The following is a 15,361-nucleotide window of genomic DNA, read 5'->3' as shown; positions in this document are numbered from 1 at the left end:
CGGAAGGTGTACACGATCAAAGGCAGAGCCACGTGTGAAAGCACCCACGTGATTTACCAACTGACCTGCCTACACTGTGAAGCGTTCTATGTGGGAATGACCAGCAACAAACTGTCCATTCACATGAATGGACACAGGCAGACAGTGTTTGTTGGTAATGAGGATCACCCTGTGGCTAAACATGCCTTGGTGCACGGCCAGCACATCTTGGCACAGTGTTACACTGTCCGGGTTATCTGGATACTTCCCACTAACACCAACCTGTCAGAACTCCGGAGATGGGAACTTGCCCTTCAGCATATCCTTTCTTCTCGCTATCCGCCAGGCCTCAATCTCCGCTAATTTCTAATTTCAATTTGCCGCCGCTCATACCTCACCTGTCTTTCAACTTCATCTTTGCCTCTGTACATCCGCCCCGACTGACATCTCTGCCCAAACTCTTTGCCTTTACAAATGTCTGCTTGTGTCTGTGTATGTGTGGATGGATATGTGTGTGTGTGCGAGTGTATACCTGTCCTTTTTTCCCCCTAAGGTAAGTCTTTCCGCTCCCGGGATTGGAATGACTCCTTACCCTCTCCCTTAAAACCCATATCCTTTTGTCTTTCCTTCTCCTTCCCTCTTTCCTGACGAGGCAACCATTGGTTGCGAAAGCTAGAATTTTGTGTGTATGTTTGTGTTTGTTTGTGTGTCTATCGACCTGCCAGCGCTTTTGTTTGGTAAGTTTCATCATCTTTCTTTTTAGATATATATATATATATATATATATATATATATATATATATATATATATATATATATATATATGTATGTGTGTGTGTGTGTGTGTGTGTGTGTGTGTGTGTGTGTGCTCTATAGCTCTGAGGAAAAATTCATTAGAAAAGTAACAGTATTCGTAGTCTTGTTTATGTACCTACCGACAACTCAGTGGCTCAACTGTTCAGATTGTTCTTATTTTTATTCCTTGAATTATTTATATTGCACCAAGAACCTTGCCATATACCATATTTTCAAGTAATTCAGGCCAAATAAGCTCTTATTTTGAGGGATTATTGAACTGAAGAATTGAAGCTAACTCTTCATGCTAAAAATGGAAACTAATCTCTTCACGCTAAGAATTCAAGTGGAATTGTCAGGATAATTTATCCTCCTTAAGTTGCTTAAATTTATCCCAGTATAAATGGCAGCATGTTACACCAACTGAGCTATGGGTGAAACAGTCCCTTTGTCTATCTTTTTTCATCACAGTAACCTGCAATGTTTTTAACAGTTTTTCTGGTTTCACTGTTGATAGGAAACATTTGTTGCTAAGGAGTTGTAAGTAGTATACATAATGGACCATAATCTGATTTATCACTTACTTTTATCAAAAAGGTACAGTACAAGAAATTTTCCTGTAGCTACTAGAATGTTAGTGCACACAAAATTAGTTGATCACTAAAGTTGGCAGCAGCTGGAGACAGAATGCTAGGAGTCCTAGTCTTCTGACTCCTATTGCATCAGAACAAGGTCCAGGGTGCACAAGAAAAAGTGTAGGCACTACACTTCATTTTTCTCAACTGCAGCTTGCTCAATTAATTGCTTAATTTTTATTGAAATGCACAATTTTTATGATGGTACAAATTAAAATGTTACAGCACTCTGCTCAAGGACGCAGAATACCTTTCTTTAGGAATTGATGACAAGGACCATTTATATGTTGGAACAACAGCTGGACGTATTATTCACTGCCTGAGATCTGGTATGAAACCCCGGCCAAAGATGTATCTCACTTCAGATGGTATGTATTGGTGATTTTCTGAGTTCTTTTCTTGTAACATATCATTCAAAAATAAGCTTTCATTTATCACTACTTATTAACAGAATGTAGGAAGGCTGTTTGAAATGGCTACTATTTAAATGGATTTAATGTTTCTATTTACTGTCTGCTGAGACATGAGGTGAATGGAACTTCAGTGTACGGAGACAGAATAAACTCAGTTCTGCTGTTGTTTGAGTTGGATTTTAATGTGCACTTTCTCCCTACTTTGGTAGGTGAAAAAAGAATCCACACACTTCATTCATTCAGGGTTTTCTTACCTGAGACACAAAAGAATAAAGACAAAGAGAATGAATTCTGACTTTTCATAAATTGAGGTTCTCTTTTGAGAAGTTACAGATGTAAAAGAAAAGTCATAAAAATACAGTCTATATTGCACAAAAGAATGTAAGACACCCAGTCTTGTATCCCCACTCAAGGTATTGATTGAAGCCATGGAACTATCGACAATAGTCATTACATCTGCATCTAACGAGGACACTACCAACAAGGAAAACACAGCATCTTCAGCTGACCGATCAGGTGATACCAGCTAGCCAGCTGATTTAAGCCCGTGTAACCACAGGCTCTTTCTCATTCTCTATGAGGCAACAAATGTTGTGTTCTGATCCAACTGATGTTTCCATAGGTGGGCCGCTATATTTATGGACTCTGCTCAATATCAAAGCAGACTTCTCTTACTATTATGCAAGTGTATGTTTGAGATTGCTGAAGAGAAGTTACTCTTCAGCACCTTCAGACTGGTATCCTTATTCAGTCAAGTGAACTAACCAGTGTTTTGGTTTTCACTATGATTATCAGTATCACCTCACTTGTGTTATGATACACCAACTGGCCTGTATTCAATTTAACCTATTATACATGCATAGTAAATTAGTTGTGCAAATTACTGAAATTCTTATGGCTGAGGGTAATTATTTTATTTTATTGTGGACTTATTGATTTAGGTTTCATGCTCAGGAAACTTATTGCAGTGTAATAAATAACTTTTGCCTTAGAATAGTGAGATATAAAACCCAGAGATCTGTTTCAGAACAGAGGTAAGCAGTTGCAATGTTGAAGTTAATATTATTGTACACAAGCAAGTAATTGTCATTTTCTTTGAATTCTTTGAAATTGTTTTCCATATTTGTAAAACTTTTCCTATTCTTTTCCTTCTTAAATGGAAAGCTAATATCTTTCCAATTAATTGGAGAATCAGTATTCTGTTCTTTGTTAATCTCTTAGATGCTCTTATGATTTCCCAGTCTTTCAGTAAGCATAATGTACTTGTCTTGACAGGCAAAATATCTTATGTTTTCAGCAATATTAACCAGCCAGAATCCCATGAAATAATCAAAGAATCTATGTGCTGGGAAAATCTTAGAGTTGTACATGGAATTAACTTTCCTTCCAAATATAATTTTCAATATTTACTTTGTTATTTAACATGTTTGTTTAGTGGTTCATGAAAAGTGCTTACAACTATTTTTAAATTCATATGTATCGTCAGTCAAGAAGTTTGTTATTGGAGAACTACAAGTATGATACACTGTAGCCAAGACCAGTTACGAAGATTTAATATGCAACATTTCAAACATTGGTGTGATTAAATTTCTTCCATGACCCATCCTGAAATTAAGAAAATCTTCAATAAATGGCAGACTTTTGCATATGCAGCTTGTTTTCTCCCTGCGTTCTTCAGTTCCCTTAAAGTAGTGATGAAGCAGGAGCCTTTCATAATCTTCTAAATGTTTCCTCTTCACTTCTTTCCCTCAACTGCAATTTGAAGAACACCAAGGATACATGTGGATGAAGTAAAGGTGACACATCATTGACATGCAGATACAACATGGAGGTCAGTCGGACCAAGATCATGACAAACTGTTAATTTCCAAAACAATGTCCTCATATGACATACAGTCTTGTATCTTAGTAAAACAAATGTATTTTTAAGAATTATTATACAGTTCACTGTAAGGAGTTATAACTTTTTTCTTTGTTTTCCCAGATGTTTGCAGTCTTGCCACATGCATCGATGTTTGCCCTTTTGGAGAACCATTCTTTTTGGTATGTATTTTATGTGTTAGCATGTTGATACATCATTCATTGTCGCCAATACTTTGTGTCAGTGGCAAATGAAAACTAAACTTTTTTCCACTGTTATCTAGCACTGTTATGCGTTGAAATGATAAGATTAATTTATTTTAAGAAATTGGTGGACAAAATTGCATGTAAGAGTTCCTTTAGTAGTCCCTCAAGAATTTCAGCAGCAATTATGACTCTTTCCACATCTCTAAATGATAATATACTTTCACTGGGCACTTGTTTCCTTTTTGGTACATTACTAGTTTTGTCTCTACATCACTTATTATACTCCCAGTTTGTCCCTATCCCTATATTTTTTCCCTTCTAGTGCTTTTCAGCACTAATTTAATATTCCAGGATGTCACATCAAATGTGACCCTGTTCCTCATAAGTATCCTTGTTTCTCATAAGTGTATTTCATGGTCTTTGATTGCCTAGCTTATCTTATCACATCTTTTACCCATTGTTCCTTAATAAAACCACACATCTTATTTTCTTCTATTTTCTTCAACTGCCTTGAGGAGCCTTAGTGACTAGATAATAGAATTCAGTTACTTCGTAATGTGAAACTTCCTGGCAGATTAAAACTGTGTGCCAGACCGAGACTCGAACTCGGGGCCTTTGCCTTTCATGGGCAAGTGCTCTACCAACTGAGCTACCCAAGCACAACTCACAGTCCATCCTCACAGCTTCAATTCTGCCAGTACCTTGTCTCCTACCTCCCAAAATTCACAGAAGCTCTTCTGCGAACCTTGCAGAACCAGCACTCCTGGAAGAAAGGATATTGCGAAGATAATGGCTTAGCCACAGCCTGGGGAGATGTTTCTAGAATGAGATTTTCACTCTACAGCAGAGTGTGTGCTGATATGAAACTTCCTGGCAGATTAAAACTGTGTGCCAGACTGAAACTCGAACTCAGGACCTTTACCTTTTGTGGGCAAGTCCTCTACTCTTCCAAGAGTGCTAGTTCTGCAAGGTTCGCAGAAGAGCTTCTGTGAAGTTTGGAAGGTAGGAGATGAGGTACTGGCAGAATTGAAGTTGTGAGGACGGATTGTGAGTCGTGCTTGGGTAGCTCAGTTGGTAGAACACTTGCCCGTGAAAGGCAAAGGTCCCGAGTTCGAGTCTTGGTCTGACACAGTTTTAATCTGCCAGGAAGTTTCATATCAGTGTACACTCCACTGCAGAGTGATAATCTCATTCTGGAGACTTCTTAAAGTACCAATTTTGATGCTAAGTCACCATTCTCTGACTACTTCATAATATCACATCCATTTTATCGTTGTCTATTGCGAACCCATGTTTGATCCATAGTATTATGTTCTCCCATTCAGAAGGTCTGAATCTAACTTACTTCATGCTGGAAGAGCTCTGACATTGATATCTGTTGCCTTTGACTTAAATTATTCTTCCAAAATGTTCTTTGATGTACTTCAGTGCTTCTTCAAAATACACCTTAAACAACAATGGTGACAAACTATAACTGTTCCTTAAATCTTTATTAATATGATTTTTTGTTGATCTTCCTCTTTTGTTACTCCCACATCAATTTCCTCCTCCTCTTCCACTTGTACAGGCATTTGATGTAACTATTACTGGGTGGAGATAGAGGGCACATTTCTGGAGCCAGTTCTAATGCTGCGATGCTGTCTCTAGTATGGCTTAGAGTGGGCTAGAGTTCTGTGCTGAGGAAGGGTGTGTTGTGCATTTGAAGAAGGACCAGTGATGCTTACAGTGGATTCTATGTTGAGGGTTATTTACCATCATTGGTTGGCGGGTTAGAGAATATCAGCGTTTCTGCAGCTCAGCAGCCAGTTCCCAAGAGCACTTGCCTTTGGCTGCTGACTGCACGTTCTTCTGCTACGGTTACTGCTGCATCACCATGTTCTCATATTTCCTGTCCATAATAAGTGTGGTGTACAGTGGCAGCTACAAGTTTGGCAGGCTGCCTCACACTACAGGGTCCGGAGCATAGTGATCTTCTGTTGACATTCCCGTCAAGGGCCGAGAGCATTGGACCGTCGTGTCATACTCTTCGAATGGTGTCAAAGTGTTGTACTGCCCCTGGTGTCCATATGCTTATGTGGCAGGCAATGGTTTGCATCCTGGTGGAGGTATAGGTGTATCCATCATAGGCACTGTGCTGAACAGCACAGGTCTGATGTCGCATAACTGTCCAGCTGTTCGACAATGATGACTTCGTTTGTGCATACTTAAATACTGATGCCCCCTGCTCATTTCACAGTAATGGTGGTGTTATTGTATCATGATGAATAGTCTGCAATGGGGCAACAACCCAGTTGTTGTAATTGGGCTGCAATACGCCCTGCAGGCTGGCCTGGCTTTGGCACATGCGGCCTGTCATTACAGAGGTGTTGCAAAGCACTGCACTTCTGGTTCTAAGTCTTGTTTATTACTTTACTCTCATCATTTCCTACCTTCTACAAAGCAAATCCATCCTTGAATTTTGCTAAAACACAGACACTGGTTTATTTACAATTATTTACATTTCAAATTTCTAGTTCCACTTATTATATCACTTTGTACTGTGCATTTGGGTCTATACGGAGGTCTTCCCCCATAAACCATGGACCTTGCCATTGGTGGGGAAGCTTGCGTGCCTCAATGATACAGATAGCCGTACCGTAAGTGCAACCACAATGGAGGGGTATCTGTTGAGAGGCCAGACAAACACATGGTTCCTGAAGAGGGGCAGCAGCCTTTTCAGTAGTTGCAGGGACAACAGTCTCGATGATTGACTGATCTGGCTTTGTAACACTAACCAAAACTGCCTTGCTGTGCTGGTACTGCAAACCGCTGAAAGCAAGGAGAAACTACAGCCATAATTTTTCCCGGGGGCATGCAGCCTTACTGTATGCTTAAATGATGATAGCATCCTCTTGGGTAAAGTATTTCGGAGGTAAAATAGCCCCCGATTCAGATCTCCAGGTGGGGACTACTCAGGAGGACGTTGTTATCAGGAGGAAGAAAACTGGCATTCTATGCATTGAAGCATGGAATGTTAGATCCCTTAATCGGGCAGGTAGGTTAGAAAATTTTAGAAGGGAACTGGACAGGTTAAAATTAGATATAGTGGGAATTAGTGAATTTCGGTGGCAGGAGAAACAAGACTTCTGGTCATGTGAATACAGGGTTATAAATAAAAAATCAAATAGGGGTAATGCAGGAGTATGTTTAATAATGAATAAAAGAAGTAGGAATGTGGGTGAGCTACTACAAACAGCATAGTGAAGGCATTATTGTGGCCAAGATAGATGCGAAGCCCATGCCTACCACAGTAGTACAAGTTTATATGCCGACTAGCTCCACAGATGATGAAGAGATTGATGAAATGTATGATGAGGTAAAATAAATTATTCAGATAGTGAAGGGAGATGAAAATTTAATTTCATGGGTGACTGGAATTCGATAGTAGGAAAAGGAAGAGAAGGAAACGTAGTAGGTGAATATGGAATGGGGGTAAGGAATGAAAGAGGAAGCTGCTTGGTAGAATTCTGCACAGAGCACAGCTAAATCATAGCTAATGCTTTGTTCAAGAATCATAAAAGAAGGTTGTTTACATGGAAGAAGCCTGGAGATACTGACAGGTTTCAGATAAATTATACAGGGTGGTCCATTGATTGTGACCGGGCCAAATATCTCACGAAATAAGAGTCAAATGAAAAAACTGCAAAGAACGAAACTTGTCTAGCTTGAAGGGGGAAACCAGATGGCGCTATGGTTGACCCACTAGATGGCGCTGCCATAGGTCAAACGGATGTCAACTGCATTTTTTAAAATAGGAACCCCCATTTTTTATTACATATTCGTGTAGTACGTAAAGAAATATGAATGTTTTAGTTGGATGCCTTTTTTCGCTTTGTGATACATGGTGCTGTAATAGTCACAAACATATGTCTCACAATTTTAGACGAACAGTTGGTAACAGGTAGGTTTTTTAAAATAAAATACAGAACATAGGTATGTTTGAACATTTTATTTCGGTTGTTCCAATGTGATACGTGTACCTTTGTGAACTTATCATTTCTGAGAATGCATGCTCTTACAGTGTGATTACCTGTAAATACCACATTAAGGCAATAAATGCTCAAAATGATGTCCGTCAACCCCGATGCATTTGGCAATATGTGTAACGACATTCCTCTCAACAGCGAGTAGTTCGCCTTTCATAATGTTCTCACATGCATTGACAATTCGCTGATGCATGTTGTCAGGCATTGTCAGTGGATCATGATTGCAAATATCCTTCAACTTTCCCCATAGAAAGAAAACCGGGGACGTCAGATCCAGTGAATGTGCAGGCCATGGTATGGTGCTTCAACGACCAATCCACCTGTCATGAGATATGCTATTCAATACCGCTTCAACCACAAGCAAGCTATGTGCCGGACATCCATCATGATGGAAGTACATTGCCATTCTGTCATGCAGTGAAACATCTTGTATTAACATCGGTAGAACATTACGTAGTAAATCATCATACATTGCACCATTTAGATTGCCATCAACAAAATCGGGGCCAATTATCCTTCCTCCCATAATGCCGCACCATACATTAACCTGCCAAGTTTACTGATGTTCCACTTGTTGCAGCCATCGTGGTTTTTCCATTGCCCAATAGTGCATATTATGCCGGTTTCCGTTACCGCTGTTGGTGAATGACGCTTCGTCGCTAAATAGAACGCATGCAAAAAATCTGTCATCGTCCGGTAATTTCTCTTGTGCCCAGTGGCAGAACTGTACATGACACTCAAAGTTGTCACTATGCAATTCCTGGTGCATAGAAATATGGTACGGGTGCAATCAATGTTGATGTAGCATTCTCAACACCGACGTTTTTGAGATTCCTGATTCTCGCGCTATTTGTCTGCTACTGTTGTGAGGATTAGCCATGACAGCAGCTAAAACACCTACTTGGGCATCATCATTTGTTGCAGGTCATGGTTGACGTTTCACATGTGGCCGAACACTTCCTGTTTCCTTAAATAATGTAGCTATCCGGCGAACGGTCCGGGCACTTGGATGATGTCGTCCAGGATACCAAGCAGCATACATAGCATACACCCGTTGGGCATTTTGATCACAATAGCCATATATCAACATGATATCGACCTATTCCGCAATTGGTAAATGGTCCATTTTAACACCATTTTAACATGGGTAATGTATCACGAAGCAAATACCGTCTGCACTGGCCGAATTGTACGTGATACCATGTACTTACACATTTGTGACTATTACAGCACCATCTATCACAAAGCGAAAAAAGTGGTCCAACTAAAACATTCATATTTCTTTATGTACTACACGAATATGTAATAAAAATGGGGGTTCCTATTTTAAAAAATGCAGTTGATATCCGTCTGCCCTATGGCAGTGCCATCTAATGGGCCAACCATAACGCCATCTGGTTTCCCCCTTCAAGCTAGACAAGTTTCGTTCTTTGTAATTTTTTCGTTTGATGCTTATTTCATGAGATATATGGCCCGGTCACTGTCATTGGACCACCCTATATAATGGTAAGACAGAGATTTAGGAACCAGGTTTTAAATTCTAAGACATTTCCAGGAGCAGGTGTGGACTCTGACAACAATCCATTGCTTATGAACTGTAGATTAAAACTAAAGAAACTGCAAAAAGGTGGGAATTTAAGGAGATGGGGCCGGGATAAACTGACAGAACCAGAGGTTGTACAGAGTTTCAGGGAGAGTGTTAGGGAACGATTGACAAGAATGGGGGAAAGAAATACAGTAGAAGAAGAATGGGTAGCTTTGAGAGATGAAATAGTGAAGGCAGCAGAGGAGTTATTATATAGTTGGCCAGCATTTCCCCAGCCATTCCTATATTTACCTCACTCACTGGTTTAGTGTGTGATTCTAGATATCCCAATGAGATCCAGTTTTTCCAGTTTTGAGTCTGTATGCACCAGCTACTACCTCCATCTTGACCCAAAGGTGTAGTGGAGACATGTCCAGCATGGCTTCCATTCCAGCAGTTGATGTGCTGCTAATTCCACCTGTTATGGCTAAGCAGGCCAGTCTCTGCACGTTAGCAAGCTCCTTAGCTGCAACCTGCTGTTCTACCTTCTTCCAACACACTTCAGCCCCATAGGAGATCCTAGGTCTATCACCATGGTGTATATCCAGTGCATACCTCTGGGGCTTAGGCCCCAGTTTTTGTCACAAGCCCTTCTGGTACTCACTAGAGTACCTTTCACCTTGGAGCAGAATGCTCTTAATGTGAGGGGTCCATGTTAGTTTTTCATCTAAGGTTACCCCTAGATATTTCACTATCACCTTCACAGGTGGGGTTTCATCGAAGAGCTTTAGATTCCAACTTGACTGTTGGATACACCTCTTTGTGAATGGCACCATAACAGTCTTCGTAGGATTAACCCTTAGATCCTGCTTAATGCACCAGTCTTGCACAATGTCCATTGCATCTTATGCCATATTTTTAACTGTGTCAGTAAATTTGCCAAGTATTACAATGACAACATCGTCTGCATATCCTTGGCAAAAGCATTGTCTGCAATTTAGTTCCTCATTGAGTTCATTCACCACTAGATTCCACAATAAAGGGGACAAAACTCTTCCTTGTGGACAACCTCTAGTGGTGTTAACTACCATCTTTTCATTCATCATGGTAGCCTCTACTTTCCCTCCCTAGTCCACATACATATAGTGGTCCCTAGGTCATGCACTTCTGCTGCCCTAACCATGGAATCAAAGGCTGTGTTACTGAAGGCCCCCTTAATGTCCAGGAAGATGCAGAGGGCTATTTCTTAAGTGAAGTGCTTTCTCCGCCCTCCCAACGAGTTGATGGAGAACTGTTTCACATGATTTGTAAAGCACTAGCCTGAAGTTTCTTAATATGTGATAACCAGCATTACTGCATCATTAAATTGGATACAAAATTTGTTCCTTGATCAGTTATTATTGTTTCAGGCATTTCAAATTTTAGTAATCACTGATCCACCATTGAATGTGCAACTGTTTTCAGCCTGCCAGTTCAATATGGATATCGTAGGAGTAAAACATGAAAAATGATGATTATCATCAGTACATAATGGTTTCCTGTGCCTGTTTGCATGAATAGCCCAAGAATATCTGCTCCACTCATTTGAAATGGTATATTTGCCTCAGGTAATCATATGCAACATAATTCTTTGGTGACTGGGCTGTGCCTTTGTGTGCATGTAATCCAGTTCTTGACATACGAATTGACATCTTGTCTATGTGTTAGATAAGAGTAATTTTGCACTACTCTGTATTCCATTGCCTTATGACCAGCACGTCCTGCTAAAATCATATTGTGGACCTGCCTCAATACCTTTTACTTTATTTTTATTTACATGTCTAGTTCTGTAGGATCAAATTGAGTAGCAAATCTCTAAGATCATGAAATAGTTCAGTACATGAAATTACAACATATAAGTAATAATAGATAAAGTAAAATGTTTATGAACCCAAAAAAAGTCAAGCCATAACCTTAAGTAAACACAATCAACAATATAGCATAGGTGTCAGGTTAATTTTTCGGGGGACTCTTCAACAGAATAGCAGAAGCAACCCATGAGGAAACTCTTCAATTTCAGTTTGAAAGTATGTAGACTACTGCTAAAATTTTTGAATTCTTGTAGTAGCCTATTGAAAATGAATGAAGCAGTGTGCTGCACACCTTTCTGCACAAGAGCTAAGGAAGTGTGATCCAAACACAATTTGGATTTCTGCCTAGTATTAATTGAATGAAAGCTGCTAACTCATGAAAATAAGCTGATGACAGTAGAGAATATATATATTGAGAGGCCAATGTCAGAATACCCAGACTAGTGAACAGGGATTGACAAGAGGTTCGTGAGCCTACACCACTTATTGCCCGAACTGCCCATTTCTGAGCCAAAAATATCCTTTGAGAATGGAAAGAGTTACCCCAAAATATAATACCATATGACATAGGCAAATGAAAATAAGCAAAGTAGACTAATTTTGGGGCAAACAATCACTTACTTCAGATACCATTCGAATAGTAAAAATGGCAGCATCAAATCTTTGAACAAGATCCTGAATGTGGGCTTTCCACAACAGTTTACTATCTATCTGAGCACTTAGAAATTTGAACTCTTCAGTTTCACTAATCATATGCCCATCCTGTGAAACTAAAATGTTGAATTTTGTTGAGTTGTGTGTTAGAATCTATAAACTGAGTCTTACTGTGATTTAGCGTTACTTTATTTTCTACAAGCCATAAACTTATGTCATGAACTGCACTATTTGAAACAGAGCCTATGTTGAACACAACATCCTTTACTGCCAAGCTAGTGTCATCTGCAAACAGAAATGTTTTATAATTACCTGTAATTCTAGAGGGCATATCATTTATAAAAATAAGGAACAGGAGTAGCCCCAACACTGATACCTGGAGCACATCCCATTTGATGGTACCCCACTCAGACCCCACATCACAGCCATTCTCAACACTGTGACCTTTTGCTGCTTGTTGTTAAGGTAAGAAGTGAACCAATTGTGAACTACACCCCGTATTCCATAATGGTTCAGCTTCCAGAGCAATATTTTGTGATCAACACAATCAAACACCTTAGTTAAATCAATAATAAATCAAAAAAATATACCTAGCATTTGAAACCTTTTTTTTAATCCATCCAGTACCTCACAGAAAAAGAGATTATAGCATTTTCAGTTCTTAAATAACTTCTAAAGCTGAACTGTACATTTGATAGCAAATAATATGATATAAAATTATCAATTATCCTTACACACATAGCCTTTCCAATAATTTTAGCAAACCCTGATGGCATGGAAATAGGTCTGAAATTGCCTACATTGTCCCTTTTTATAAAGCTGCTTTACTACTGAGTACTTTAATCACTGGGAAATTGACCTTTCTTAATGGAAAAATTACAAAACTGGCGAAGTACAGGGCTATAATGTGCAGCACAGTACTTTAATATCCTGCTAGGCACTCCATCACAGCCATGAGAGTTCTTAGTCTTCAGTGATTCAACTATTGACTCAATCTCCCCCTTGTCAGTATCACAGAGGAGTATTTCAGAATCAGTCTTGGAAAGGCATATATCTGACTTATCAGTTATAGAAATATTTTTACTATGAATTGACTTGATATAATCAACCTTGTGCTGCTGACCAGACCCTTCCTTCACAACTGACCATATGGTTTTAATTTTATCCTGTGAATTAGCTATTCTATTTGCACACTATGTACACTTTGCCTTTGTAATAACATTTTAAGCACCTTACAATACTGTTTGTAATGCGCTACTGTAGATTGATTGTAACTACTTCTAACATTTTGATATAATTCCCACACATGATATCCTTATCGCACTAATGAGCCACCCGGGCTTCCTTTTGCTGCTAGCACCCCATTTAGAACGTTGTAATGGAAGCAACTCTCAAACAGCATGAGAAATGTGTTAAGGAATCTATGTTATCGGCACTATAAACATCCTGCCAGTCTTGTTCCTTAATGAAGTTTAAAAAGCTCTGTATTGCCATTGGGTTAGCTCTCCTTCATAGTTTGTAATTATATGTGACATTTGTTTGAGTACAAAAGCCTTATAGTGTTAAAATTTGTACATCATAGCCTGAAAGGCCATTCACCCTTTTACTAACAGAATGCCCATCTAGTAATGAAGAATGAATAAAAATATTGTCTATGGCTGTGCTACTGTTCCTCTGCACCCTAGTTGGAAAAAACACATTCTGCATCAGATCATATGAATTTAGAAGATCCACTAACATCCTTTTTCTTGCACAATCATACACAAAATTAATATTGAAGTCACTGCAGGTAACTAATTTCCTGGTACTTCATATAAAGTGAATCAAGAACTCGCTCTAGCTTGAGCAGAAATGCTCTGAAGTCAGAGTTAGGAGACCTATAAACAACAACAATTAGAAGTTTAGTTTCACTAAATTCAACTGCCCCTGCATAACATTCAAACATCTGTTCCATGCAGTGCTGTGATATGTCTGTGGACTCAAATAGAATATTGTTTTTTATGTACATGGCCATTCCCCTACTCTACAAGGAACTCTTTGAAAACACCAGCTAATCTGTATCCAGGTAAAGGATGCCTCTGAATTGTCAAATTATATAAGTGGTGATCTGATATACCAATAATGTCAGAGTCAACATCTATAAGCAGTTCACTAACTTTATCCCTTATTAGAGATAAAGATATTTTATGAAATATGCTAATTCCTTCTCTACTTGGATACTTGACCACCTCTGAAGGTGATTCCTTTGTTAGAGGGACTTCCTTTAAGTAGGTATACCTATCAGCTGACTTCAATCTAAAAGGGGTGCAGCTCTAACACCAACTACTAGAGGAATTTTTCCATGAGTGATCCTACCACCATCCACTACACTGTCACGTATAAGCTTTACCAGCCTCCCCTTCCCATACCTGTTGAGGTGCAGCCCGTGCCTAGTGAAGCCCGATCTATTGATCTATTGATAGACTCAACTGGCACCACTGCAATGTGAGCAATGTCCTTTGCCATCAGTGCCTTCTCCAGCCACATGTTAACGTAAAAGGTCCTCCATTACAGGCTGTAAGGCTTCAGGAACTCAATACAGTTTCCCATATAATGTTGAGCTAATGGTGTGGTAGGCAATAGGCCAGGAGGATCAGACAATCCTGTGAATGAAAATTTTACTGAAATATTTCACCAAAAAAGGATAAAAAATGTGAGCCAAAAACTACTGCACAAAATTTAATATACTACTTTAATGCACAGACAATTCTAAAAAACACAGTGAGTGAACGTTTCCAAAAGTTTATTAAACCATTACTTCACCACAAACAGCACAAGACACCATTGAAAACTACTAAATTTAATAACCATATAACAGTGCACAAACAACTTTGTTAGTACTTAGCTTTATAACCATCACAGCTGCAACTGCATGCAACGAAATGTAAACACACTGCTGAAGCATGAGACTTGGATGAACTATGTAAGCACACTCACAAATAACAGACCACTCGAGTCAATAACACAGAAACTTAGCTTCATAATTTCTCTGGTACTACTATGTATAGATCGTGTCTCATATTCCTGTAAAACTTTCATCCTCCATGTTGAATTGTGACTGTCTGGCCAACCACTGACAGTCTCAGGCATTGCCCTTTGCTTCCTTCTTTTCACCCTTATTTATATCAGCGCATTCCACAGTGCATACATTGCAACTCAGACTGTCTGCATTTGTTTGTGACCTTCCTGGGCAGTGTATTTATTACTTTGAAGTCAAACTCCATGAGACACAATGCCCATCTAGTTAACTTACTAGATGGGTCCTAGTAACCATGAGTGCCATGTGAATAGTTATTACTTTAAAATGCTGTCCACATAAAGAATACTGGAAATTAATTTTTTCTGCATATTAATGTCAACTGTCTGGATACATATACTG

General features: G+C 39.1%; 1 protein-coding gene across 2 annotated transcripts in view; it reads left to right on the top strand.

The window, feature by feature from the left end:
* Positions 1-15,361, top strand: part of LOC124621578 (cytoplasmic dynein 2 intermediate chain 1) — a 168,893-nt gene that overhangs the window by 112,858 nt on the left and 40,674 nt on the right. For both annotated transcript variants that reach the window (XM_047147152.1, XM_047147153.1), the window contains exons 15-16: positions 1,635-1,777; positions 3,807-3,865. In XM_047147152.1, the coding sequence (XP_047003108.1) occupies positions 1,635-1,777; positions 3,807-3,865 (202 nt within the window). The remainder of the gene's footprint in view (positions 1-1,634; positions 1,778-3,806; positions 3,866-15,361) is intronic.

Source organism: Schistocerca americana, chromosome 1, assembly GCF_021461395.2.
Source record: "Schistocerca americana isolate TAMUIC-IGC-003095 chromosome 1, iqSchAmer2.1, whole genome shotgun sequence".
Lineage (NCBI taxonomy): Eukaryota > Metazoa > Arthropoda > Insecta > Orthoptera > Acrididae > Schistocerca > Schistocerca americana.
This window is presented reverse-complemented; position numbering and strand designations above follow the sequence as displayed.